Source organism: Nematolebias whitei, chromosome 14, assembly GCF_014905685.2.
Source record: "Nematolebias whitei isolate Nwh7 chromosome 14, NemWhi1, whole genome shotgun sequence".
NCBI classification, from domain to species: Eukaryota; Metazoa; Chordata; class Actinopteri; order Cyprinodontiformes; family Rivulidae; genus Nematolebias; species Nematolebias whitei.
The window spans coordinates 46652874-46678143 of record NC_056511.1 but is presented as its reverse complement, the minus strand read 5'-3'; the positions used below and the strand labels follow the sequence as shown (position 1 = coordinate 46678143).

At 41.4% G+C, this 25270-nt stretch overlaps 1 protein-coding gene across 1 annotated transcript in view; it reads left to right on the top strand.

Annotated features, from left to right (window-relative positions):
- LOC119420348 (spectrin beta chain, non-erythrocytic 4) overlaps positions 1-25270 on the top strand; it is a gene marked incomplete in the record, with an annotated part of 111203 nt that overhangs the window by 39126 nt on the left and 46807 nt on the right. Inside the window, 6 exon segments of the mRNA XM_037687734.1 lie at positions 13825-14088; positions 18934-19167; positions 20330-20419; positions 20509-20787; positions 22003-22133; positions 22305-22509. Coding sequence (XP_037543662.1) covers positions 13825-14088; positions 18934-19167; positions 20330-20419; positions 20509-20787; positions 22003-22133; positions 22305-22509 — 1203 coding nt within the window.

Below are 25270 nucleotides of genomic sequence, written 5' to 3'. Positions count from 1 at the left end.
CAATGACACAATTTCAGCTTTTAAAACATCGCCAGCGTAACACAAGCGCGCAGCTCCAATTGCGCTGCGTAAAGACGCACGGCTTCAACTGTTATTTTACAACACATGCCAACATGAAAATCAATTAGCACACGAGTTACAGTCCATTTATGAGCACGTGACGGGCCACCAGTTGTAGATGAACAGATGCTGGGATATATTCATCATTTAACGCGGGTTCCTCATTTTTCTGGACTGAATAAAACGTGCATTGAATTTAAGGAAATGCAAACGTGAGACGTCATTTAGATTTGACCCATCAAAATGAATGCGGTCATTTATTTACAGAATCAAATTTAACATCAAACATGTACATTAATTTGGCAAATTATGAAAATAACAACAAAGCAATCAACCAGGAAAAATCATACGGCCATGATTTTTCCGTTGCTGCACCAAAGACATTTATGAAAACTGTACAACTATGATCTTTTGCCCACATGAATGTGGGTGAGCATTTTACACAGACATTTCTAAATATCTGGAAGAATTTCTACTTGATAGAAAAGTTTAAAGATGGGAAGAAGTTTAGAGGGAGTTAAGATGGTATGTGAGGGAAATTAAGTGTTCACCAGAACCGACACTCTCCATCAGAAGCCCAGCTCGCCTCGGTACGCTTGGTAGGAAACTTGACCCATTACCTCTCTGATGATAATCAGCAGATATGGTGTTCCGTTAACGCTACCGGTCCAGCGTCTCCTTAGAATGGCTGTAGCTCGTCAGAAGTAGTGGCGAGGCTCTGTTCGACACACATTCACCTCAGTGGAAAATGTTATAATCCCATGGAACTCGGAAGAGCTTTGTTGTCATGTCAGGAACTCCAACAGCACTCCATCAGAACTCCAGAACTCTAGAAGTCTGACAACTCTCCAACTCTGTGAGTCTGTAACTCCGTGAGTCTGTGTAGACCAGGAAGTACTGACATTTTAAAGACTCTTTCCCGGTTCACTTTTTGGGATTTTTCATTGGTCAGAAACGACCAGAAGGGGTGTGTTTTTGTGACGTAATAGGTTAGAGACAGCGAGAATTGTTATGAGACAGGTCAGAAATGTTCTCACAGACCGAGAGGGTTTTGTTGTGGCGTGTTTAAGAAACAGGTGCAAAACATCTCTATTTACGTCTGAGAGGATTCTAAAACATGACAGTTTTAACATAACAACTTGTTTTTCGTTTGACTGTAACCTTGTAAACGCACACACTTGCTCATTCAAAAGCAGAAATCAGAAAAATGCATAATTACTCTGCAACAGCTTTTAACATGAGTTCTAACTTTTGCATGAGAATAAAAATCATTACTCAGTTAATAAAATTGATTAGTTCACTGCAACATCTAAAATGGTTTGAACTAAGACACTTTGATTATCAACATTTGTAAGATAGTAATGATAATAAAAAGAGAGTGTTCTTTTCACTTGAATCTTCAAGAAAGAAAGTCTCAGGATGGGTGAACCTGTATTTATGGATTCAAATACATGAAATGACAGCTTCTGTCCCACAAGGTTCTAAAGGTCAAGAGTTTTGACCTTAGACTTAGTTTCGACGTAGGCCTAGTCCACTACAATAACTCATAATACATCCAGACCAAACTGGTTTTATAAAAGGGAGACATTCATCCACAAATTCACGCAGATTATTTAATTTAATTGATTATTCTTACAGTAAAAATATTGAAACTGCAATATTCTCTCTAGATGCAGAAAAAGCCTTCGATAGAGTTAACTGGAAATTTTTATTTGCAACCTTGCATAAATTTGGTTTTGGAAATTATTTCATAAACTGGTTGAAAATATTATATGCTTCCCCATCAGCATGCATTAGGACAAATAATCAAATATCTGCTAGCGTTCTTCTGCAAAGGGGCACGAGGCAGGGATGTCCACTCTCCCCCTCACTGTTTGCTGTTTTCATCGAACCGCTAGCCGCAGCAATCAGGCAAACTACAGATATTAAAGGCATAAAATGCAAGAACAGAGAGCACAAAATCAGTCTATATGCTGATGATGTGCTGCTCTTCCTCCGGCATTCACAAACCTCCATCTCTCAGGTTATTGGACTGATAAACTCCTTCTCAAAAGTTTCAGATTACTCTATAAACTGGATAAAATCCACAGTTCTACCAATTAATTGCTATTTCAACAATTCACTTACTACACAACTGCAGTCAGGGAATATTACGTACTTGGGTATCAAAGTCTCTCCTAGACTGGCAGATTTAACAGAACTAAACCACATCCCACTTTTAAAGAAAACTGAGGATGATCTTGCTAGATGGAAATCTCTACCCTTGTCTCTAATAGGAAGAATTGCTTCAATAAAAATGATGGTTTTGCCTAAAATAAACTATCTATTCTCAATGATCCCAAATAAACCATCACCTGACTGGTTTAGATCCCTGGACTCCTCCATCTCTAAATTTCTCTGGAAAGATAAACCCCCACATATTAAACTAAAAACATCACAGAAGACCAAAGATAAAGGAGGACTAGAGCTACCCAACTTTTATTATTATTTTCTAGCCAACAGGCTAGAATACATCTCAAAATGGATAAAACACACACCCCTTGATGAACCCTGGCTAGACGTAGAACAGACACTTTGCAATAATATAATGATCTCGGACCTTCCATTCATTAGCTCAAACATAAAACGACAGGAATGCTTTAAAAGCATCAATATCAGCTCCTCTCTGACAGCTTGGTGGGAGTTTCTTAAAATGACAGAGTCTTCACTAATCCCATGTAAACGTACACCCATCTGGAACAACCCTGACATCCTACAACAGAATAAGATGATAAACTTCCCAGGTTGGAGGTGTAAAGGAATTGAATATTTGGAACATATATATGAGGACGTAAACTATATCCCATTTAACAGATTAATAACACAATATGGGATTGATGAGAATAAACTTTTAGAATATCAACAAATTAAATCTATAACAAAAATAAATTTAACCTTAATAACACTAGGATTGAAATGTCAACAAGTGTATTAGAATTCCTAAATCTTAACCCTCCCAAATTACTATCTAAGGTTTACCGGACACTCAGTAAAATAGATGGATCAATATCCCTTCCCATTGTAAAATGGGAGACAGACTTGTCAGTCAACTTTGACCAAAACTTCTGGTCTCAGATATGTCTAAGAACTTCTAAGATGATTAAAAACCCCAATTTACAATTAATACAATACAAAATCCTTCATAGAGTACACTACACAGGTCAACGGATGTTCAGGATGGGTTTCGCATCATCTAATGTTTGCTCACAGTGTACAAACAATATTCCTGACAATTACATCCACGCATTTTGGTTCTGTCCACCTGTTCAGAGGTTTTGGTGCCGGATATGTGAAGACTTATCAAAGTGTCTGAGATGTAATATTCCACTCTCTCCATCAGTTTGCTTATTGGGTCACTTAGATGATGTCACCTTGGAGACAAAGTCAATTCACATGATTTTTACTGCTTTATGTATATAAAAAAAAACTATACTCATGAACTGGAAAAATAAAAATGCTCTTAGTATTAAACAGTATAAAGACCTTTTGTTGGAGTACATCAGTCTTGAGATAGCCTGTACCTCCACATCAAACCAATCACTCTGGGCTTCTTTGATTGGCTCCAACTCGTAGTGGAGGTGGGTAAAAACCTTTGATTTTGTCACGTGGGGCATTGTTGTTGATGTGGGGGGGTATCGGGGCTGAGGGCAATGGCGCTCAACTGGGGAAATGGCTTTGGTGGTTCTGGGCATTGACCTCTGCTGGCTGCATGCAGGCTTCTGGGCGGTCTGTACTGGCGGGCGCTGGTTGCTGGCCTGGTGGCCTGGCTGCTCCTGGGTGGGTTTGGGGTGGTTTGGGGTTCTGGGGGAGTGTCGCTCCCGGGCTGGGGTCCCGGATTGACCCAGGGGTCTCGGGTCATGGCGGGAATGTTGTCGGGGTCTTGGGCCGATGCATGCGCTGGTGCCTGGCCCTGGCCTGGGGGCCCTTGGTGCGCTGGTGGGCTTTGAGGCCTCTACCATGGGGGGGGGGGGGGGGGGGGGGAGATACATTTGGTACGTGCGTGGGGGGGATGGGCCATGGTAGGGGACGGGTGGATTCAGCCTGGGTGTCTTCTTGCCTGGCTGTGGCCGCAGTCTGGTGCTTGGCTGGGGGTCTGGGCTGTGGGTGGGGGGTGTATTGGGGGCTCTCGCTCAGGTGGCTCTGCACAGTTGGCCCGGGGGTGTTTGGGCATGTTAGGCGGTGCCCTACCTTGCATGGGGTACTGTCATTGTGGGTGTTGCTGTGGTGGACTGGTCAGTCCTTTTGTGGAGGTGGGGGTGTGCTCTCGGTCGTCATGGTGCGCCATCTGCAGCTGTTCGGGCATTCCTGGCTGATTGACGCTGCTGGAGTTTGGTGGCTTCTTTGGTCGGAGGGCTGGGTGTTGAGCTGGGTATTGGGTTGGGGGGTCTGGACGATCTCGAGGGGGGGGGGGGGGGTCGCTTTCCCTGGTTCTGGTCAGTCCTCAGGGCCATGTGCCGGTCCGTGGCCTGGGTCCCTGGTGGTGCGGCTGTCTCCTGCTCCTGGATGGATGTACTGGAGCCTCCCTCCCCTGGTGGATCTTGGAGAATGGGGTGCCTATTGGGATCAGTGGGGGAGCTGACCCCCTGGGAGGGCATTGCTACCTCAGTTGTTCCTCCCCATCCCAACGTCTTCCTCCGTCCACTCCATCACATCACCACTCAAGCAGGGCCTTGGGGTTCAGGTGCACTACTGAGCTATGATCCTCCATCTCCATGGTTTGTGGAGACCTGGACCCCAATTTTATTAAACAACCTAGACACTCACATATAATATTCCATGACACATGCATATATAGGGTCTTGAGTGGGCACACGGTGGAATATAGGTGGTGGGATGTGTAATCATTCTCACCTCCGGGACCTGTGCCCACTCTCATATGTAGCATGTTGACATTTAGGGTTTTGGGCAAGGGTTGGGGAGGTGAACGGGCACTGCCTGCTCTCTGGGGAGGGGGTGGGTCTGTGCTGGTTGCCGCCTCATCCCCCCCATTTTAAACGCACTATATAACAACATGTATCAACACCTTATTTGAGTGGGAGGAGGGAGGAGTGGGTCTTCCTGTCTGTACATCTGCTTTTGCCCAGTAATTAGCACATGGAGCCATTCACAAAGCTCCAGGTCATTTTGTGCATGTAGGGATCTCTGGATGTGTCTCTGTTACAGCGAGAAGACTCTAAACTGACCTCATTTGAAGTCTCACCTCAACTTTAGGCTCAGCACAAAAAAAAAAACTGTCTTCAAGGCTGAGCCCAATTTGCAGATTCAAATCATCACACAGATTTTAAACAAAATTAATGGCCTAGCATTAAGTGAAAGGAATGCATATCACTCGAGTTTTAAACTAAGATCATCTAATGTTGAGAAATTACAGATTTTATTGCAATTTTGACAAATCCCTCAAAATAACACTGTGTCATCTTATGCTATTTGTCATAAACCAGTAATGTGCAGTCAGGGGAGGCAGGTCAGGCAGTGCCGCACCTGTGATCATAACAAGTAAAATACTAAATGATAAGAGAAAATACATTTGACCACATGAATGTTCTATAAAACTGTTTTCTAAATTATTTCAACACTTCAGTGGTCAACATCACGGAGTATTGCCTGTTCAAACATCGAGTAAATGCGGTGTGACTCGGGCGAGGCAGTGTAGTGCTCTGGTTCACCTCAGGGGGCGCTGTGTCATATACAATATATGAATTAGGGGTTGGAACATGCCCATTGCTGTCTCTCTTTATATCTCCAACATACATGTTTGATTACACATGTGCTACACATGCTGATGTTCTACAGTCTGTTTAATATATTGAATGAATGTGTGTAACATATTACTTCTTTCTAATCGGTTATGATGCCCGCTGAAAATACACAGGGGTGAGGCAGAAAGTATCTTGCTGCATCGATAGGAGGCCCCATATGGACCATGAAGCAGGCGTTGCAGTCGCTGTGCGTTCTTCTGTTACGCAGAGGGGCGGGGGGGGGGGGGGGGGGAAGCAAACAGTACACTCGTTTAAATTTGTTTAGACAAAATGGAAGATCACATCTCAAAACTAGAGGATTTTTCTAAACTAGATTTTCAGTCAAATAGAAGGTATTAGAGACAGGAAGAAAAAAGAAGACAAAGACAAAAAGGCTAAGTTGAAATATAAGCTTCTATTTTGGATTCATATATGTGAGCATCGATTCCAGACAGTGCCTGGCCTGTCACAAGGCTCACCACACGTCACTGTCATATACACAGTTAGGACTTGAAGTACAGGACGTATTATTAATTCAATTCAATTCATTTTATTTATACAGCACCAAATCACAACAGAAGTTATATCAGGACACTGAACAGAAACATTTTACAGTAATGATATTCAGGGACTACGAAACAAATTTTTATAATGTATATATTTTATTTATTTGTGAATTTATTTGTGTGTGTGTGTGGGGGGGGGGGGGGGGTAGTTACCTTGTAAGGCCCATTTTTCCAACACAAACTATATTGTGAGGACCAGCTGCTCCTTATTAATTCAACCTTTATTTTATACAGGTTAGTCTCACTGTCATGAGGTCTCATTTTTAAGAGAGCCCTGTTTTAGACAGGTAACATATAAAGTACAGCCAACAATAACATGTCGCTGTGTGGAAGTATTTTACACTGAACACCACAAAACAAGACAGCAACGTGCACTGTCTGCAGAGCCACAGAGCCACATTAAACCACGGTAAAGTTAGTTTTATGTTGGACCTTCGAGCTCCGGGGCTTCAGCGGGGCGCTGCTCTTTGCTCAACCTGAAACAAGCAGCTCGACCTCGGCCAGCAGCGTCCAATCTGCCCCGCTCAGTCTGCCCGTCTCTGAGGAGGGACAGACTGAGCGCGGCTGACCGAACTCAGACTGCCTGCTTCGGACTGAACAAGAAGAAGACGTCGCTGAAACCACGGAGCTCTAATGTTTAACGAGAAGTTGATAAACTTCATAATTAATGATCAACCACTATCAGTTGTAGAAAATGAAGGATTTCACAGTTTGATACTTGCAGCCAAGATCTAGTTTACCCTCCAGAGATATTTATCAGTACAACAGGAGACAATCATAAAAAAAAAACATGATTTGAAAATTATATTAAAAACAAAAACAGCTACATTATAAAGTGATGTAAAATAGGGGGAGTGGTGGCGCAGAGGTTAGAGAGGTGGGCTTGTGATCCGAAGATCGCCGGTTCACGCCCCGGCCCCGACAACATCAAAATTGTGGGTGGGGTAGGTGAAACACCCACACTTGCCCCCACCCTCATTCGCCCCACCCTGGGCCCATGAGCAAGGCCCTTAACCCCCACCATGTGCTCCCTAAACAGGTCTCTCTTGAAAATGAGTTCTCGTGGCTCAATGAGACTAACCTGTATAAATAAAGGCTAAATAAAAATAAATAAATAAAATACTAAAAACAGCAACATGTCTGTTGGTTTATGCCATGAACTTAACAGGTGTTTGAAGCCATTTAACATTTTATTTAACTAATTTATTTATTCATTTAAATGAAACAAAATTTTTAAAAATAATCAAAAAGAAAACATTGAATGAAAAGAGTGCAGGAAGAAGAAAAATAATTATTATATCTGCCCCTTATTTAAAAAAATATAAAATAACTTTAAACAATCACTTAAATTAATCACTTTAATATCCACTTTAAAACTAGGAATAAAAAGAAACATGTTTTGTGTTAGAATTTAATTCTAACTTTAAAACTTATCCAACATTAATAAAACTTACCTCAAGTTGCCTTTTTGGACATGCATGAATATATTTGTACAAATTGTACTTGAGAGCAGATTATTACAGCCTCATATAAAATCATTGATGATCATGATATCGGAACTGGATCGGTATCGGTCGATATTCAGTTCTAGGTATCGGATCGGAAGTAAAAAAGTGGATCGTGCATCCCTACTGACGACATGACATATGGACATATGTGCACGTAGGTCATGACTTATGGGGCCCAAACCCCGGGCCCCATAATCAGAATCAGAATAAGTTTTATTATCGTACCGAAATACAGTGAGATTAATAATCACTAACAAGTGCTGTTGGTGGGTTAGGGGTTAGGAACAAGGTGTGAATTGAGGATGTGTTAGGTTTAGGGTTAGTTATGTACTGGTAATGGTTAAGTTTGGGGTCAGGGTCAGGGTTAGGCTATAGGAATGAATGAAAAATGTATGGAAGTCAATGTGAAGTCCCTGTAAAGATAGAAAGACAAACATCTGTGTGTGTGTGTGGGGGGGGGGGGGTGCTTTCAAAGAATGTGTTGTAAACTCTCAGAATGTAATCACTGAATGTTCATCTGCAATCTTAAAGACCTATTGGAGTCAACCCTATTTTGGATGGCTGCCACAACTACGTAATCAATCAATCAATCAACCTTTATTTATACAGGTAAATCCCATTGAGCCTCGAGGACTCATTTACAAGAGAGACCTGATTTCAACAAAGAATGATGACAACAATGGACAACAGCAACAACAATAAACAGTTATAAAAAGTCATACTGCAGGTTTTTTATTTTTTTTAATTTTTTTTTTACAAATAGGATGGCTAAAAGGAAAAGGTAACAAAACAAAAAACAAAAAAACAAAAAAAAACAGCTAGATTCTAAGGCGAATGTAGAAAACTAAAAACAGGAACGTGTCTGCATTGGACCCTGCCAGGAGTCCAACAGATTCTTAAAGACACTTAGAGAGGTCAAAGGTCGAGAGCTTCAAATCTTTTTACAAGATATTCCAGGAAACAGGAGCGGAATAGGAGAAGGTCCTTTTGTCTAGTTCAGTCCTCACTGAGGGAACACTGCAGGTAATGATGTCCTGAGAGCGCACTCCGTAGCTGCACTCACACAGAGACATGTAGGAGGAGATGTATGAAGGCAGCAGACCAAGAAGTGATTTAAAGATGAAAATGTACCAGTGGGAGAGTCTGTGTGAAGTTAATGATGACCAGTTAACCAGTGAATACTGGGTGCAGTGGTGGGTACGGTAGTTACAGCCAGTTATGAATCTTAGTGCACCATGATAGACAGCATCCAACATCTGCAGCATCCAACATCTACAGCATCCAACATCTGCAGCATCCAACATCTACAGCATCCAACATCTGCAGCATCCAACATCTACAGCATCCAACATCTGCAGGGTTCTTGTAGGAGCGTTCATGTAAATAATGTCACCGTAATCAATGGAGGGAAGGAAAGTCACAGATACAAGGTGTTTCCTAACATTCAGGGTTAGACAGGATTTGTTTCTGAAAAAGAAACCCAGTTTAACTTTCAGTTTCTTTACCAAGTTTTCCACATGGAGCTTAAAAGAGAGATGTGAGTCGACCAAGATACTCAAATATTTATAGGAATCAACAAACTCAATGGGGACACCATTTGAGGATAAAATCGGAGGAAGAACTGCTTGGACCAACTTCCTGTTTGAAAAAAGCATCCCTTTGGTTTTGTCAGCATTTAGGACAAGTTTGAGGTGAAACAAATCTGTCTGGATGATGTTGAATGCAGAATTCAAAAGCTGGAAAGCCTTAGCAACTGTTTTAGCTCGACAATAAACAACTGTATCATCAGCATAGAAATGTATGGATGCATTAGGGATGTTTTTACCTACATTATGTATGTAGATTGTAAAGAGGGTGGGTCCTAAGACTGAGCCTTGTGGTACACCATTGTTGACTGTTAAATAACTGGAGGAAGTACCATTATGTTGAACACATTGCCTCCGGTCTGAAAGATAGTTAGAGAACCAACCAATGGTGTGTTCTGAGAAACCAGTTTCTGAGAGTTTATGACACAAGATGTTCTGATCCACAGTGTCAGAATCTTTAGACAGGTCTAAGAAAAGTGCAGCACAATAATCCTTAGCATCCAGTGCTTCAACAACGTCATTAAGAACCTTCAGTGAGGCAGTGGTTGTGCTGTGTTGTTTCCTGAAACCAGATTGATGTGGAGGTAAGATGTTAAAATCAATCAATCAAGCAATCAATTTTATTGAATGCAAAAATAGCTATCCTTGACCAAATTTACAGATATTGACCTAAATTTTGGTGTGATAATCACTGAGCATCACCCCAAACAGGTTCTTCAAGCTGTCTGATCTCACAAGATTAAAACTTTGCCATTGACGGCAAAGTTCAGACAGATGTCTCAATGTTAAGTGTCTGTTTTGCTAATGCTGTTTAGAGTTCCAGATGGTGCACGTGAACATTGTGCTGACTGGCACATTTGATCTTAGTTACAATCACTGTTAAAAACAACAGTTACAAAGATTTCAAACAGGATCCATAAATACCAGGTGGTGGTATTAAAAGAGCTGAAAATATTTATAAAAAGTGCTTTGAACCTTGTTTAGTAATTCAAAGAAAACTCTGATTGTAAAGGAAGGTGTGATGTGCTACATCTTTTAATGACATAAAAAACACACAAACTGTCGATAAAAGACACGTAGGATGCTGCACTGCTTGTTCAACTTCTTTTTACACTGTAGCAAACTATTTTGTCCTAATTCAAGCAGAGTGGTAGTAAACCTATCTTGGTGTTTGTAAACTCACATCAGTTGGTTGTTGGTCTTCATAAACCTGCCCTTCAGCACCACATACAAAGACGGTACTGTACTCCGACCCAGCAATGACTTGGTACCATTTTAGCACCAAGAGTTTTCTGTCAGACCACGAGACTACAGTAGTAAAATCAGAAAAGGCTGGTGTTGAGCAAACTTGGGTCTGGCTTAGCACCAGAACTAGTTTGTTGAAAAAACCAAGGTAATTTCTCATCGACTGAACACCTCCCTGTTGTGCAACATGGGTGTCCTTAAAATCCATCAGAAGAAGACTTTGTTTTTGTAACTGTGCCATCCAAGCAAGTAATGTTCAAACAAAAAAACATTTTCAGAACGAATTAAAAAAGTTGTCAGAAGATTACATACACCCATCATAGATATAATTATTCTTAATTAGGGGCCTATTAATGACTGGTTTGATTGGTATATTTACAGGAAGGAATAATTATGCAACACACAAATTCTGCCTTGACAAGTTGGGAAAGAGAGACGGACACAGGTCCAGGTGTGGTTTCTATGGGAACAAACGTGTTAAAGATAGAAATAAATACAAAATGCAAACATGTATTACATAGTAGAGCAAATAAAAAAGCAACAGACAGAGGAAATGTCAGTTTGTCCTCCAGCAGTCTAAGCCTAAAGCAGCAGAACTAAGGGACAGATCAGGAAACCCAAGCCGACCCTAACTATAGGATTTTTCATAAAGGAGATTCTTAATCCCAGTCTTCAAACTGGACAATGTGTCAACCTCATGGACAGAAACTGGAAGTTGGTTCCACAAGAGAGGAGCCTGAGAACTGAAAGATCTTCCTCCCATTCTGCTGCTGGAAACTCTAGGAACCACAAGTAAACCTGCAGTCTGAGAGAGAAGTGCTCTGTTAGGAAAATATGGAACAATAAGATCTGTAATATAAGATGGAGCTAGGTTGTTGAGAGCTTTGTAGGTTAGAAGTAAGATTTTGAATTCAGTTCTGGACTTGACAGGGAGCCAATGGAGAGAAACTAAAACTGGAGAGAGATGATCTCTCCCAGTAACTCTTATTCTTAATGACATACTTTAAAGATAAAATGTGATAGTTGTACTGAGAAAATTGGTGCTTTTTAAATTTGTGGCAAAGGATTGACAGAGTAGAGAAGGTGTTTATCTGTTTTTGTTATGTAGGTGTCACGTTCTGAACTGGTTGAAAACTGTTGAGCTTAGCTTGTTGCAAAAGTAGGCATGACGTAACATGTTGCGTTGTTTCAGATGGATCTGCAATGAAAACTTCAAACTTTTAGAGCTGGCTCCATGGACACAAATGCTGCAGGAATGTTTAGTATTTTTTGCAAATGATCATTTACTTTTTTACTCAAGCTTATCACGACATGTAGTGAAATCAGAAACTAGCATGCACTGCTTGTACTGAAAGAAATGTGGACATGATTATTGGCCTCCATACCTTAATTACAAAGTAGATACTTTGATTTAACTGTGTTGTAACTTGTACATCTTGTGGAAAATCTGGTATTTGGGTTTGAAGAAGACACAGCATACAGAAAACTGTTAAATAATTTAACACTACAAAATAGGTGGACAAAAGTGTTAAGGGAATGTGTGTGAAATTATCTTGTTCATATTTTATTTAAAAAATAAAAGCTTTCATCTCACCTACGGCTTAGTTAATCTGTGTCAGCATGGCAAAAACAGAATTTGTCTGCACGTGGCTGCCATGATAAATCTGGGCTCTTCTTTAAAACACTGCACTACGTCTGTCTTCACTGTGTTCCAAAAAGGCTCTTCACAAATGCCCTTTGTTTCTAACTATAAGCAGGTCATAGCACCAGAGCCTCAGTCCTTTTCCATAAACCCCTTTTCTTCCATTTCTTGCCTCTTTGTGTTCGTTTCGTCTGCTTCCCCCCTCTCTTCTCTGAGCCCCCTCCTCTGCCTCACCCTGTGTGTCAGTGAAGCCGAAGAGAAGCAGGAGAGAATGAGAGCCTGCTTTTCTGCTGGTTCTGCATTATGGGAGGGAAAGCAAAGGTGGAGGAAAGATAGGAGTGAGAGAGGGCTGTTCAGAAAGTGAGCACTAGCAGCAGTTAAGCAGAGCGCTGTGCCAACAGAAGGGATGCAGTGCTGCATTATGAGAGCCATAAGATGGAGTGTAGGTCCAGCTGGATGAGAACTGAGAGACAAGCAGCTCGTAGAGGACGGCCTTCATCTCACACTATTGTATAACAGAGAAACATATTTATGAGGATGAAAACAAATGCATCATTATTTTGTGTAACCAGTAATCACACTGTATGTTAAACTCTCTAAATTCTGTCACGGATGAAAAACTATCCACTCTCCTTCCTGTCCTTATTTTGTTCCTACAAAATGCTGACTTTGCACAAAAAACAATGCTGCAAGCTTTTATTTAACTCCTGCCATATAAGAGCACAATAATTAAGAGAAGAGGAGGAGAAATGCACAGCCAAGGCTCATGATGGGGGTTCCTAGTCATACCATGCATGATTTTTAGTTCGGCCCGGGGCCAAGTGTTGCTCCGTGCACCGGCTTCAGTGCAGGCAGGGAGCTCCCACCTCAGGACGGACATCTGTCGCACCAAACTACTTTGGGCAGACAACGGATTTGAGCCCGTTTCCTTCTGAGCAGTATCTGTGATCGTCTCAGCTCTCCGTCCTGAAAGGCAGAACGTTGTTGCATAACAACATATTTTATTTCTTTTATTGAGCATGCATCAGGATATATTTTATTGTACTGTAGACAAAGCTTTACCTGGGATGGGTTCTGTTAGAAATACTGTTGATAAAATATAAGAGGTAGTAATAATAAAAATCACTTCAATAACTGCAAAAGATGCTACAGTGTTTAAATCTAAAATGGTAGTGAGTTCACAGATCCGGTTGTGCAGTTCATAGTTTTCTGGTTTGTGGAACATCAGAGCTTGGCCTTAAGGCAGAACCTGACATCATGTGAGGAGAACAAACTCAAACACTCACATGACAGTCATTCAAATCCTGATGTTTACGTAAGAATCCACAATATGGCCCTGCACTATATACTTACCTAGTATACTGTATGTACTAGTACTTAACTTGTATGTACTTGGTATGTGCCAAGTATGTAACCAGTGTGCTCTTTTCCTTCATCCAGGAGGGTCAAGAGCTGATCCAGGAGAAGCCGGAGCTACGTTCGGTCGTGCAGCAAAAGCTGGAGGAGATCAGGGAGTGCTGGTCCGACCTGGAGACCACAACAAAGGCTAAGGCCCGCCAGCTTTTTGAAAATAACAAGCCCGAGCCAGCAGTCAAGAGCTATTCAGACCTTGACAGTCAGCTGTCCCATTTGGAGCAGCAGCCACCGCAGCTCGAGCAGGCACACCATCTGCCCACCTTTAATGAACAGCTCCAGAAATTCCAGGTGAGTCTTAAAAACCTCCAGGGTTACTCCAAAAGAACAAAAAAAACAATTGACTATGTCTCTTCTTTTGATGCGATCTTACAAAAACTGAAATGATGTAGGTAGTGCCTACTTCAGGAAGCTGAAATTTTAAAAACAGTCTTCATTGTTACTCTGGGGAACTACAGTCATGAAGAAATGAAAGTCCATCATCCATCAGGTCCAGCATGTCCATCAGGTCCAGCATGTCCATCAGGTCCAGCATGTCCATCAGGTCCAGCATGTCCATCAGGTCCAGCATGTCCAGCATGTCCAGCATGTCCAGCATGCATCAGGATAAAGTCCATCATCTTTCATTTATGATAGTTTTTTCACATCAGAGCGTAATGACAATAATCTGGTCTTTACCAGGTTTTAAATTATTATTTCTAATATTGGGGTGGCTGTGGCTGAGTGGTTAGAGCGGTCGTCCTCCATTGCAAAAGTTGGGGGTTTGATTCCACCAGCAGCCACATGCTGAAGTGTCTCTGGGCAGGACACTGACCCCTCATTGCCTCCGATGTGTGTCCCATCGGTGCATGAATGTGATAAAGCTCTGATTATTCTTTGTAGAGAAAGAGCTTTGAGTATCTTGATAAGATAGAGAGTGTTAGATAAGGGCAGTTCATTTACCCACACATCACATTCCAGCATGTTGGTATTTGTTAAAGGTTGAACAAAAACTGGTAGAGCTGTGAGTAAAAACTAAGTTCATCTTTGCTGCGTCCACAGGAATTCAGAGGTTCAGTATCAGCCGGGAACTGATAATCAAATGTACTGAACAACTAAACATTATCAGTGAGACCAATGCTGAATTTGATGCTACAGCATACTGATGTGTGTTAACGCAACGCCAAGATGGAAAGACATCAGCAATGACTTTAGAAAACCCTTGTGGTTGTCCTTCAATCTAGGATAGATTTCCATTTCTAAACATTCTGGAGTCCGTCATCCTACAGAGAGAAAGTTTATTAGCATGTGGGAAACATTTAGGAGTGCAGCCAGTCTTCACCCAAAGGTCAGACTGTGTAATCTTCACAGTCAGAGAGATGAGCTCCATATTAGATCACAAAGGCCTCAGTTAGCACGTTACAGACTAAAGGTTGCAGCAGAAAGGCTGTCTAAAAACAACATGGAAGCACGACTTAGGTTTGTAAAGTTTCATCGGAAAGAACAACAAGACTTCTGGAACAAAATGAAACCAAAGCAGACATGCTGCGCATGCATCAGGACAAAGTAGACATGTTTACCCATAATGCATAGCACCATGTTGTGAGATATCCAAACAGCTTATCAACATCAGGACTTGTGGTTTGGACTCCTTGCAGTCCTTGAGTTGACCGTGAGCTCCTCTGTAGACCAAAGAATCCTAGTGTCAAATGTGAGACCATCTGTTTAACAGCTGAAGCTTGGCCAAGCTAGGTCATGATGAAACAACGATCCTAAACAACAGAACGGCTCCGACAGAACAGAATCATGGTGTTGTAAGGGTCCGGTCAAAGTCCAGAACCTGACTGAAATGTGTGGTGGGACCCTACGAGAGCTGTGCAGGGACAAATGTATGGACTGCAGTGAACTGAAGCAACACTGAAAAACAAGAAATCATGTGAAAGCCAGCTGAAGGTCTACAGGAAACCACTGGTGTAAGTTCCTGCTGCCAAGGAGGTCCTGCAAGCTGCTAGATCAGGGACTGGAACCAGTGCTTGTCTCACACATTTTCCATTTTGGCTTAGTTTCTATTTAATACATAATTAAAAACATAAAATTAAAAAGGATGTTTTCCCTAAATCTGAAGTCATTTTTGTAATAAAAGTCCAGATTATTTTTATATTTCCTGATGTGTAAAACCCAAAAACTGGAAGAGGGTGAACTTTGTTTTTCTCATCAGTCTAGTTTTTTTTTTTTTTTTTTATGAGTATGTCTGTAAAAAAATACTTTGAAAAAAACACAAGACAATTTTGACATGTATTTGTCTTTTTGGTAACACTTTACAATAAGGTGCACAAAATTTGCTTAACTACTAGGGAACGCCTCAGGAATAAATCAGGAGCTAATGGGTAGTTCACCAGTACTTACTGGGGAACACACAGCCAAGCCTAATTGGGGGACTACTGGTTTGTTACCACAGAAACAGAGGATAAATTCTCCATGTGAGGTCACAGCTCCTGATTCGTTCCTCTTTAGTTTCCTTAGTAACTACTACCCATTAGTTCTTGATTAGTTCCTCCATTTACCAGGTAACTAACCAGTAGTTCTCTAATAGGGCGTGGCTGTGTGTTCCCCAGTAAGTACTGGTTAACTACCTATTAATTCCTGATTTGTTCTTGATTCATTCCTGAGACGTTCCATAGTAGTTAATCAAATTTCGTGTACCTTATTGTAAAGAGTTACCGTCTTTTTTACTGCCACTGTTTAGTCTATAGTGTTTGAGTCACTTAATATTGTAGGTATTTCTGTTTGTCCGACATGTGACACAGTTTTAGATCTAAAATGTTTTTCTTACCAAGTCAGTGTCCCCACATCACAGACATCTACACCTCCCACCTTCAGCACATTCTTCAGCAACAAGCACTCACACGGCATTTTCACAGGAAATGCTATTTTTCTCTAGTTTACTGTTCCTTTTTACACTTTATATTTGTACTATTGTTGAATGTAACTGGAAGCTGCATACACCATTTCATTCCGTCTTGTGTACCACTTGTGGTGAAATGACAACAAACCTACATGACTTGAACTTGTAAAGGAGCAGCACCCTGTCCGGGGGGGGAGCAGCTTGCCTCTCATCTGGCTGTTCTTTGCCACGTCCAGCTGCTGTTCCTGGCATTTGACATCATTGTAAAGTATCATAAAGGGCTTTCTAAAACTGCACCAGAAAGGAGTTTGTGGTGAACATGCCCATGTATCAGTGCTTCTCAATTATTTGCTGTTAACCCCTCCCCAAGGAAGAAGTAAACATTTTGCACCCCCCCCCCCCAACTCTCTGCCGCGACTGTAAATAGTATAATTTGTCTAAAAATTGTTATAAATACACCTCTGCATAACATTGTGTCCTTATTAACATTAAATAAAGAAAGAAATAAAGATCAACTTAAACAAAGATTATTAACATTGTTTTATAGTATCCTGATGCATGCTCAATAATCCAGGTAGAAAAATCTAAAAAAGTTCAATCTGGTCCTCTGGACATTCAAAAAAACAAAACAAAGCAACAAAAAAATGTAGAAACGTTTCGTCTCTCATCCAAGAGACTTCCTCAGTCTTCAGACTGAGCTGAATACAGCACCTCAGACTGAGGAAGTCTCTTGGATGAGAGACGAAACGTTTCTACATTTTTTTGTTGCTTTGTTTTGTTTTTTTGAATGTCCAGAGGACCAGATTGAACTTTTTTAGATTGTTTTATAGTCTGTAACAGAAATTTGCCTGAAACTATAAAATATATAACCTTATTCAAACTGTAAACATTTTGACCATTTGATACTGAACAATCAAACTAAATACAATCAATAAATAAAAATGAATTCAAATTGATCAGCAACATTTTAAGTCAGGGGTGTTAAAAAAACACTTTGACCTACAAAACAAAAATGAATAAAACAATTTGTGCAGATTTTTTAAATCAAAATGAGGAAGTCAGGATCAATGGCTACAATGAGCACGTGCTGCAGTGCACAGATTTCTGAAGCCGAGTTTGAAACATGATCCTGCAGCTCTCAGCTCCTGCTCCATGTTTAGCTGGACCTGGACCTGGACCTGGACCTGGACCTGGACCTGGACCTGGACTCAGAGCAGCAGAGAAGCTGCAAGGAGCTCAAGAATGGGGGGGTCCACGGGAACGCGCTCACAGGAGAAGAAACTGACAAGTTGTTTAATGACAAAATATATTTTGTTAGCAAAGAATAGAGTCCTAACATCTGTTAAACATCTGTTTTTACAACAACTTAAAAAACATCAAACTTGTGCTTTGACAATCGACAAAACTAAAACATGTCAACATGAAAGAGGAAGAGGAAAGAAAGAGGAAAGAGGGGCAGGTAACGCTTTATTCTCTGTCTCGTGCGTGCTGTGGGTGACGAGCGTCCAGAGCAGAGGACCTGTTAGCAAAGAATAGAGTCCTAACATCTGTTAAACATTACTTCTGTATTAAAAAACACACAAACTGTGCTTTGACAAACTAAAAAATATTGTTAATGTAAAAGAGGAAGAGGGGCAGGTAACGCGTTATTCTCTGTCTCGTGCGTGCTGTGGGTGACGAGCGTCCAGAGCGTCACCAGCTGAGGTGTCACAGCGACACGGTTCAGTCACGGCTCCCAAACGACAAGACAGAAATAATGTTCATAACTTTATTATTAGTGAGTCTGAGAGTTGCCGAGCGCACCTGACAAAACGAGAATAGTCCAAAAAAATAAATAAATAACCTAATCCCTGCCGCAAAATGTTCCCCGGGGTCACATGCGCCCCCCACTGGCATTGCTCCGGGCCCCCCCAGGGGGGCGTGCCCCACTATTTGAGAAGGACTGCTTTATATAAACAGAACCAAATTTTTACTTAAAAGGTAATAAACTCTCATAATGAAGTGCCTTTATGCAGCTGGTGTTTCAGGCACGGTCTTTTTAATCTTATTGGACTTTGATGGCCCTAAGCACTGTGGTGCATGCACGTCAGCCATGCATGTTGTCATCCACAACATCCAAAAATGCAACATTTGCTTTTTTTGAAAGTAAGCTAAATCATTACATGATCTTCAATTTTCTGCCAGAAAACAGCCGATGTGTTTGTTCCTCCATCCTGTGGCTGCAACATGACCTTTCAATATTTTTGGCACAGGCTATGGAATCTCAGATTGGGGACTTTTACAAGGATGTGGGAGAGTTAGGAAGTTTGCAGGGGCTAAGCGTACCCCAGCGAGGCCTGATGGCAGGTGACAAAGAGGGCGCTGAGCAGTTGGGTGAAGTGGAGACCCGCATCGTTCGACTGATTGAGCCACTGAAGGAGAGACGTCGCATCCTGCTGGCCTCCAAGGAGATGCACCAAGTAGCCCAGGATCTGGAAGATGAAATAGTGAGTTTTTCAATCTTTATTACATGCATTTCATCATGAATATGCAGTTTAGCACTAGCTAGTTGATCAGTTACACATTTTATAGGTATATGGGTATTAACTAAAATTAATCAGAAAACAAAGAATTAAAGGAATGCATATCGCCCACTGACTTTATCTGATTTAAAATTATTTTGTGGCCATGTTTTCAAACCTTGAATTGATGTTTTTCACTTTGCCATGCCATATTCATATCAGAGGATATATTAAATAATACTTTATGATACTAACATATAAATCTTAGCTAATTTGCCTAAACTGTCAGGAGTTCAGGGTTTTGGAATCAGAATAAAGCCAGACATGAGTGTAAAACAAAGAATACAGTTTTGTTGATTAGCAGCTGCTGGAAAGAGTCAGGATCCAGCTGTAGTGCCAGGTCCTCACACCCGTTAGAGCCTTTCAAGCAGGCGAGGTGGGGGCCACCTGTTGAAGTGGGGCAGAATGACGTCACCGTCACTGAGTGAGACGCAGCTGCAAGGCAGAGCTGAGGAGAGTTTGGTCGAAAGGGTCATCCATGAACAAGGTTCAGAAACGCAGGGGGTCATGCACAGGTAGTCAGAATTCCAATAATTAATCCAAAAGGGAATCTGTGCATCGTAGTTGTTGGATCAGAAGAGGAGGACGGTAATGTGGTCAGAAGGACAATACAATAACAGGCAAGGAGCAGGCAGGTCAGGTTTCCAGAAGACAGGTGTGAGGTTGAGACAAGAAGATCAAAACAAGAAGTAAGCATGATCAAGAATGGCTGGATATCAGGAACCATGAAAAGTACAATAATCTGGCGGGGAACTAGAGTGAGAGTGAATCTTAAATAGAGCGGGGAACAGGTGTAGGACATAAGCCCTAATTAATCTGTGAGAGAAGAGTGGGTGTGGCTTAATGACAGGAGCAGAAAACATGACATGAAAGGCTGTGAGCGAGGCAGGGGACAGAGGATGTGATCATGACATAAACTACAAACGCATAATCAAACAGGCAAAAACATTATCACCTTTGTTTCCTGTGGTGGGCGATAAACAGTAAAATACCTTGTCCTTGCTGCAGTGCCCATGCCGAATCTTTGATGTAGAACTCTTAAATGTTCATTTTAAAAAGTGTAATGACCTGCATGTCTGTGCATAAGCTGTGGATCCAAGAGCGGCTTCCCCTGGCCTCCTGCAAGGATTATGGAACTAACCTCCAGAGTGTACAGCACTATCTGAAAAAGAACCAGGTCAGTACTAAGGATGACATCTGCCTATGGTCAGCTGAAAGGTGATCTAACTGTGCTTGTCCTGGAACTTTTTCTGATTTGTCCTGCAGACACTTCAACGAGAGCTGACAGGGAGGCGAGCACGAATTGAAGAGGTTTTAGACCGGGCTGGAATTATTGCCTCACTGAGAACTCCTGAGGTGGACTTTGTGCGTGAAGGGGCGGGGCATGTGCGCCAGCTGTGGGAGGTTTTGCAGCTGGAGACAGAAAGGAGATCTGTGATGCTGGATGCTGCACTACAGGCTCAGCAGTACTACAGTGAGGCAGCTAAAGTGGAGTCCTGGCTATCAGGGCAGAAGCTCCATGTGGCCAGTGAAGAAAAAGGAACAGTATGTACAATTCTGATGTTCTATTCTGTGCTATTCTATTATATTGAATTTTATTCTTTGTGGTTTGTTTATATACTGCTGATTCGCAAAAAGTCATCTCAGGGCACTGCACAAACAAGTAACAAGTACAAATCATAATTTTGTTCCAGATCTAAATCCATTTACAATCGTTATTCTAGTTGTTTCTAATTTTAAGGTAAATTAGTTATTTACATATATTATAAAATACCAAACAGTAAAAGTTACCTAAGGAAGTCAGCAGATTGCATCAAATCTTAAAGTTTTGGCAGTCTTCAATCCTGAGAAGCAAACTCCCATTTAACAGCAAGAAACTTTCAGCAGAACCAGTCTCAGGATGGTCAGCCATCTGCCTGGACTGGGTGGGATCAGTGTGGACAGGAAAGAGACGTGGACAAACAGAATGGCAGGTCCAGGTAGAAAGGAAAAGAAAAACACATGTTTTGTCATTCCACCTTTATTTAGACAGGTTAATCCCACTGAGCCTCGGGGACCCATTCACAAGAGAGACCTGATGTTAATGGTACATATAGTTACAAATACAAACAAGTGGAGTGGATCAAGTAAATACAGTGACACCGTGAGGAAACGTAGTCCGTTTGTCCTCCAGCAGTCGACGTCTATAACAGCACACTACAGGAAACCAAGCCAACCAGTACTGTAGGATTTATCAAATTAGAAAGTCTTAAAAGTAGACAAGGTGTCAGCCTCACGGACAGAAGCTGTGTTGGTTCCAAAAGAGAGGAGCCTGATAACTGAAAGCTCTGCCTCCCAGTCTACCGTTAGAAACTCTAGGAACCACAAGTAAACCTGCAGTCTGGAAAAACAGTGCTCGGTTAATCTTCAAAACAAGACGGAACGTGATTGTTGAGAGCTTTATATTTTAAAAGTAAGAGTTTAAATTCTATTCTGAAATTGACGGGCAGTCAGCTGAGAGAAACTGGAGAGATATGATCTCTCCTATCAACTCTCATCAGAACTCTAACAGCATCATCTTTGATCAACTGAAGACTTTTACACACCCAGATAACAAAGAATTACACTAGTCCAGCCTAGAAGTTCAGGCTGCTGTTTAATAAACCGTTTAATATACCAAATTGTTTTACATTATTAGTGTTTAGCGTATATCTTAGATGCTTGTATACTGTTTCCTTTTATACGTTATATTTTTGCTCTTTTTGGGTGACACTATCGCAGGATGAGGCAAGTACACTGCAGCTACTAAAGGCCCACCTGACTCTGGAACAAACAGTGGAAACCTATGCAGAGACAGTAGGCATGCTGTCCCAGCAATGCCAGCGTCTACTGGAGTTGGGACACCCGGAGAGGTGGGGCTTGAACCCTACACTTTAACTTTTTTAGTTTTTATTTATTTATTTTTTCATAGTAATTTTTGTGCAGGATCAAGTAGGCATTACCTACTTACTGTTTGTTGGTTTTGTTTTAGTTTCTTCTTTTCCCTGTGGTTGTTTCACTTTCTTTCTCTTAATTTTCCACAGTGAGCAGATTACAAAGCAGCAGTCCCACATAGACCGGCTGTATGTGTCACTCAAAGACATGGTGGAGCACAGAAAGGCCAAGCTGGAACAACAGTACTGGCTCTACCAGCTTCACAAGGAGGTAGAGGAGCTAGAGAAATGGATCACTGAGCGTGAGGCAGTGGCAGCTTCCACAGAGCTGGGCAAAGACCTGGAGGATGTAACGGTCAGTGCATCAACGTGCTGGGTTGGTTTTACCTCGGGGAAATGTGAGGTGAAATAAAAGTAGTATGCTTCAATGCCTCGTGCACCAAAGTTTTAAGCAAAGATCTTACACAATGAGTGGCTCTTGAATCATGTGTGAATGGTTTTCAACTACAACAACAACATTTTTTTGGCACATTTGAAAAACTGACAGAATTATAGCTAATTTGGGCTTTTGTAAGGTCAGTTAGCCACGGCAGCCATCTTGAATTGTGTTTGTCTACAGTAAAAGTTATTCACTTGTAGAGGTCCTTCCAAAGAATATTTCCTGAAAGAAAATTCATTCAGCGGTTTCTGAGATATTTTGCTAACAGACAGGCAGCGTTAAGTCAGAATGGTTAATGGCAAAATTTTAACAAACACCTTGCACACTTTTAGTCCCCAGAATATGTTTTGAGGAACAATCTCAACCACAGGCATAAGTAATTGTAAATGGACTGTACTTATATAGCTCCTTTCTATCTAATCGAGATACGCAAAGCTCTTTACAACACAATCTGTGCCTCATTTACCTCCAAACACACACATTCATACAGCACTCTACTACATCTCTACAAAGATAATCTGAATCTGCAGACACTAATCAGAGCTTTATCACATTCAGACACTGAAGGGACACACATCAGAAGCAATGAGGGGTTCCGTGTCTTGCCCAGGGACACTTCAGCATGTGACTGCTGGTGGAATCTAACACCCAACACTCCCACTGGAGGGTGACTGCTCTAACCACTGAGCCACAGCTGTCTTGATAAAGCCCCAGTATACTCCCACGTACATCCGTTCACGTGTACGTACACGTGTACTGTACGCAGAGGGTTCAGACTTCGTACTCCAGCGTACACCCCGAGCAGCTGCAGAGCAGCTTCACAGACAAGGGGTGTTTACCTTCGGGACAAATTGAGGTCACCGATTGGTCATTTGCTGACACGCCTACTGGATTGATTGACAGGTTGGAAAAAAGAAAAAGAAACGAGCCCTGGCAGCCTCAGCCGCAGTGGTGTTCTGTGTTTATATGTTGTTAATAAAAAGATCTAAAAAAAAAAAAAAAAAAACAGGGAGCGCTGGCCCTGCAGCCCACACATCAGACCAGCCCACCAGGAAATCTCCAGACCCTCCCGCAGCCACACTGGACCTGAGTTTAATTCGCTCGTGACAAATTCCTCCATTTCTTACCATTTCAGTCATGGCATCAACGGAGGAGGAAGAGATCACTGCCTCTTGGCAAAAAACAAAAGGCCAGATCAGGATGAAGAAGGGGAATTTAATACATTGGTGTCACATACAAAACAGTCCCTCGCTGGGCAGTTTATTGTGCGACACCGCGTATGCGGCCATAAAATTGAGCTTTGCACGGACATGCCCTGCGGGGTACGCTCGTACCTCCGTGTACGTATGTGCGTACGTATGTGTATGGACGTATGCAGGAATATACTGGGGGCTTTAGTGAATCAAGCGAGTGATTAACATAAAAAAAGTTGACAGTTTTGTCTGCGTTATTTGTAATCAATATTAAAATCATATTTGAATGCTCAATTATTACTTTTTGCTACTCAAGTCTACACTGTGTCACATTTCATGAAAACTGTAACCATTTTCAAAAAGTAGTTGACAATTTTGTATTTCATAATAATGTTAGATTTATCTATTCCAGATTAGGCTAAATTAAACATCTTTTTTTGTTGTTATTGTTCTTTTTTTGTGGGAATATAAAGAAAAGCATAGTCTGTGATGAAAAAATATAAAGTTAATTTTCAGTTATTACTAGACGTGTTGAATGCACAAACAATTCCTTCTTTGACGGGATGACTTTCACCTGCTACCTTACATACCAGAATTTAAGCCTAAACCGCCTCATGTTTAGAGAATATGGAGTTATAACAATTTTGGTTAAACCTTGTACAATTGTATGCAATATTTCAAGATTTCCTTGCAGTGTGTTAGAGCTCAGATAATATATTGTGGTTGACTCTCAGCTCTCACCATATCAATCACCATATTAGCTAAATATCTGTAAAACTGACTAATTTTCTTGAATTGTATCAGCTCTAGTTAGTAAATCATGGAGGCGCATCCAATAATTTATTTCTGAGCATTCCAAGAAAAAAGACACATGGTTCATGATATTTTTCTAACATGCAAATATGCGCATAATACACACACAAACATAGACAAAAAACAATATTACCTTTATGTTTGCGGCAGCAGGTGATGATAAAGCAAGAACAATATGAAGAGGCATTAGGAGTGTTGTAGGTATGATGGACGTACGTACGTACGTATATACCTATGTATGTACCTACTATAAGGATGGTGCCCCCTGGTGGTGGGTTCCCATCCTTACACTCCCTGGTTTCCCTGTTAAGTGTCCTGATTATTTCCACCCTCGTGTCACCCAGGTGTTTGTGATTATCACTCTGTGTGTGTGTATATATAAGTCTGTGTCTTTGTGTCACTCATTGCCGGCGGCATCATCCGTGATCATCAGGTGTTTGTCTTGTCTTCTGGTTTCCCTGAGTCCCTGATCATCTCATGAGTTTTCCTACGTTCTGTGAGCAAGCTGCCACGTCAGCATTTTGTTTTTGTGTTCATTAAAAATATTTTAATTTACTCCTCGTACCTCAGAGTCCTGCCTGCACCACTGGGTTCTGCTCCTGAAACAACACTCCTGACACCTACTGTATGTATGTATGTATGTATGTATGTATGTATGTATGTATGTATGT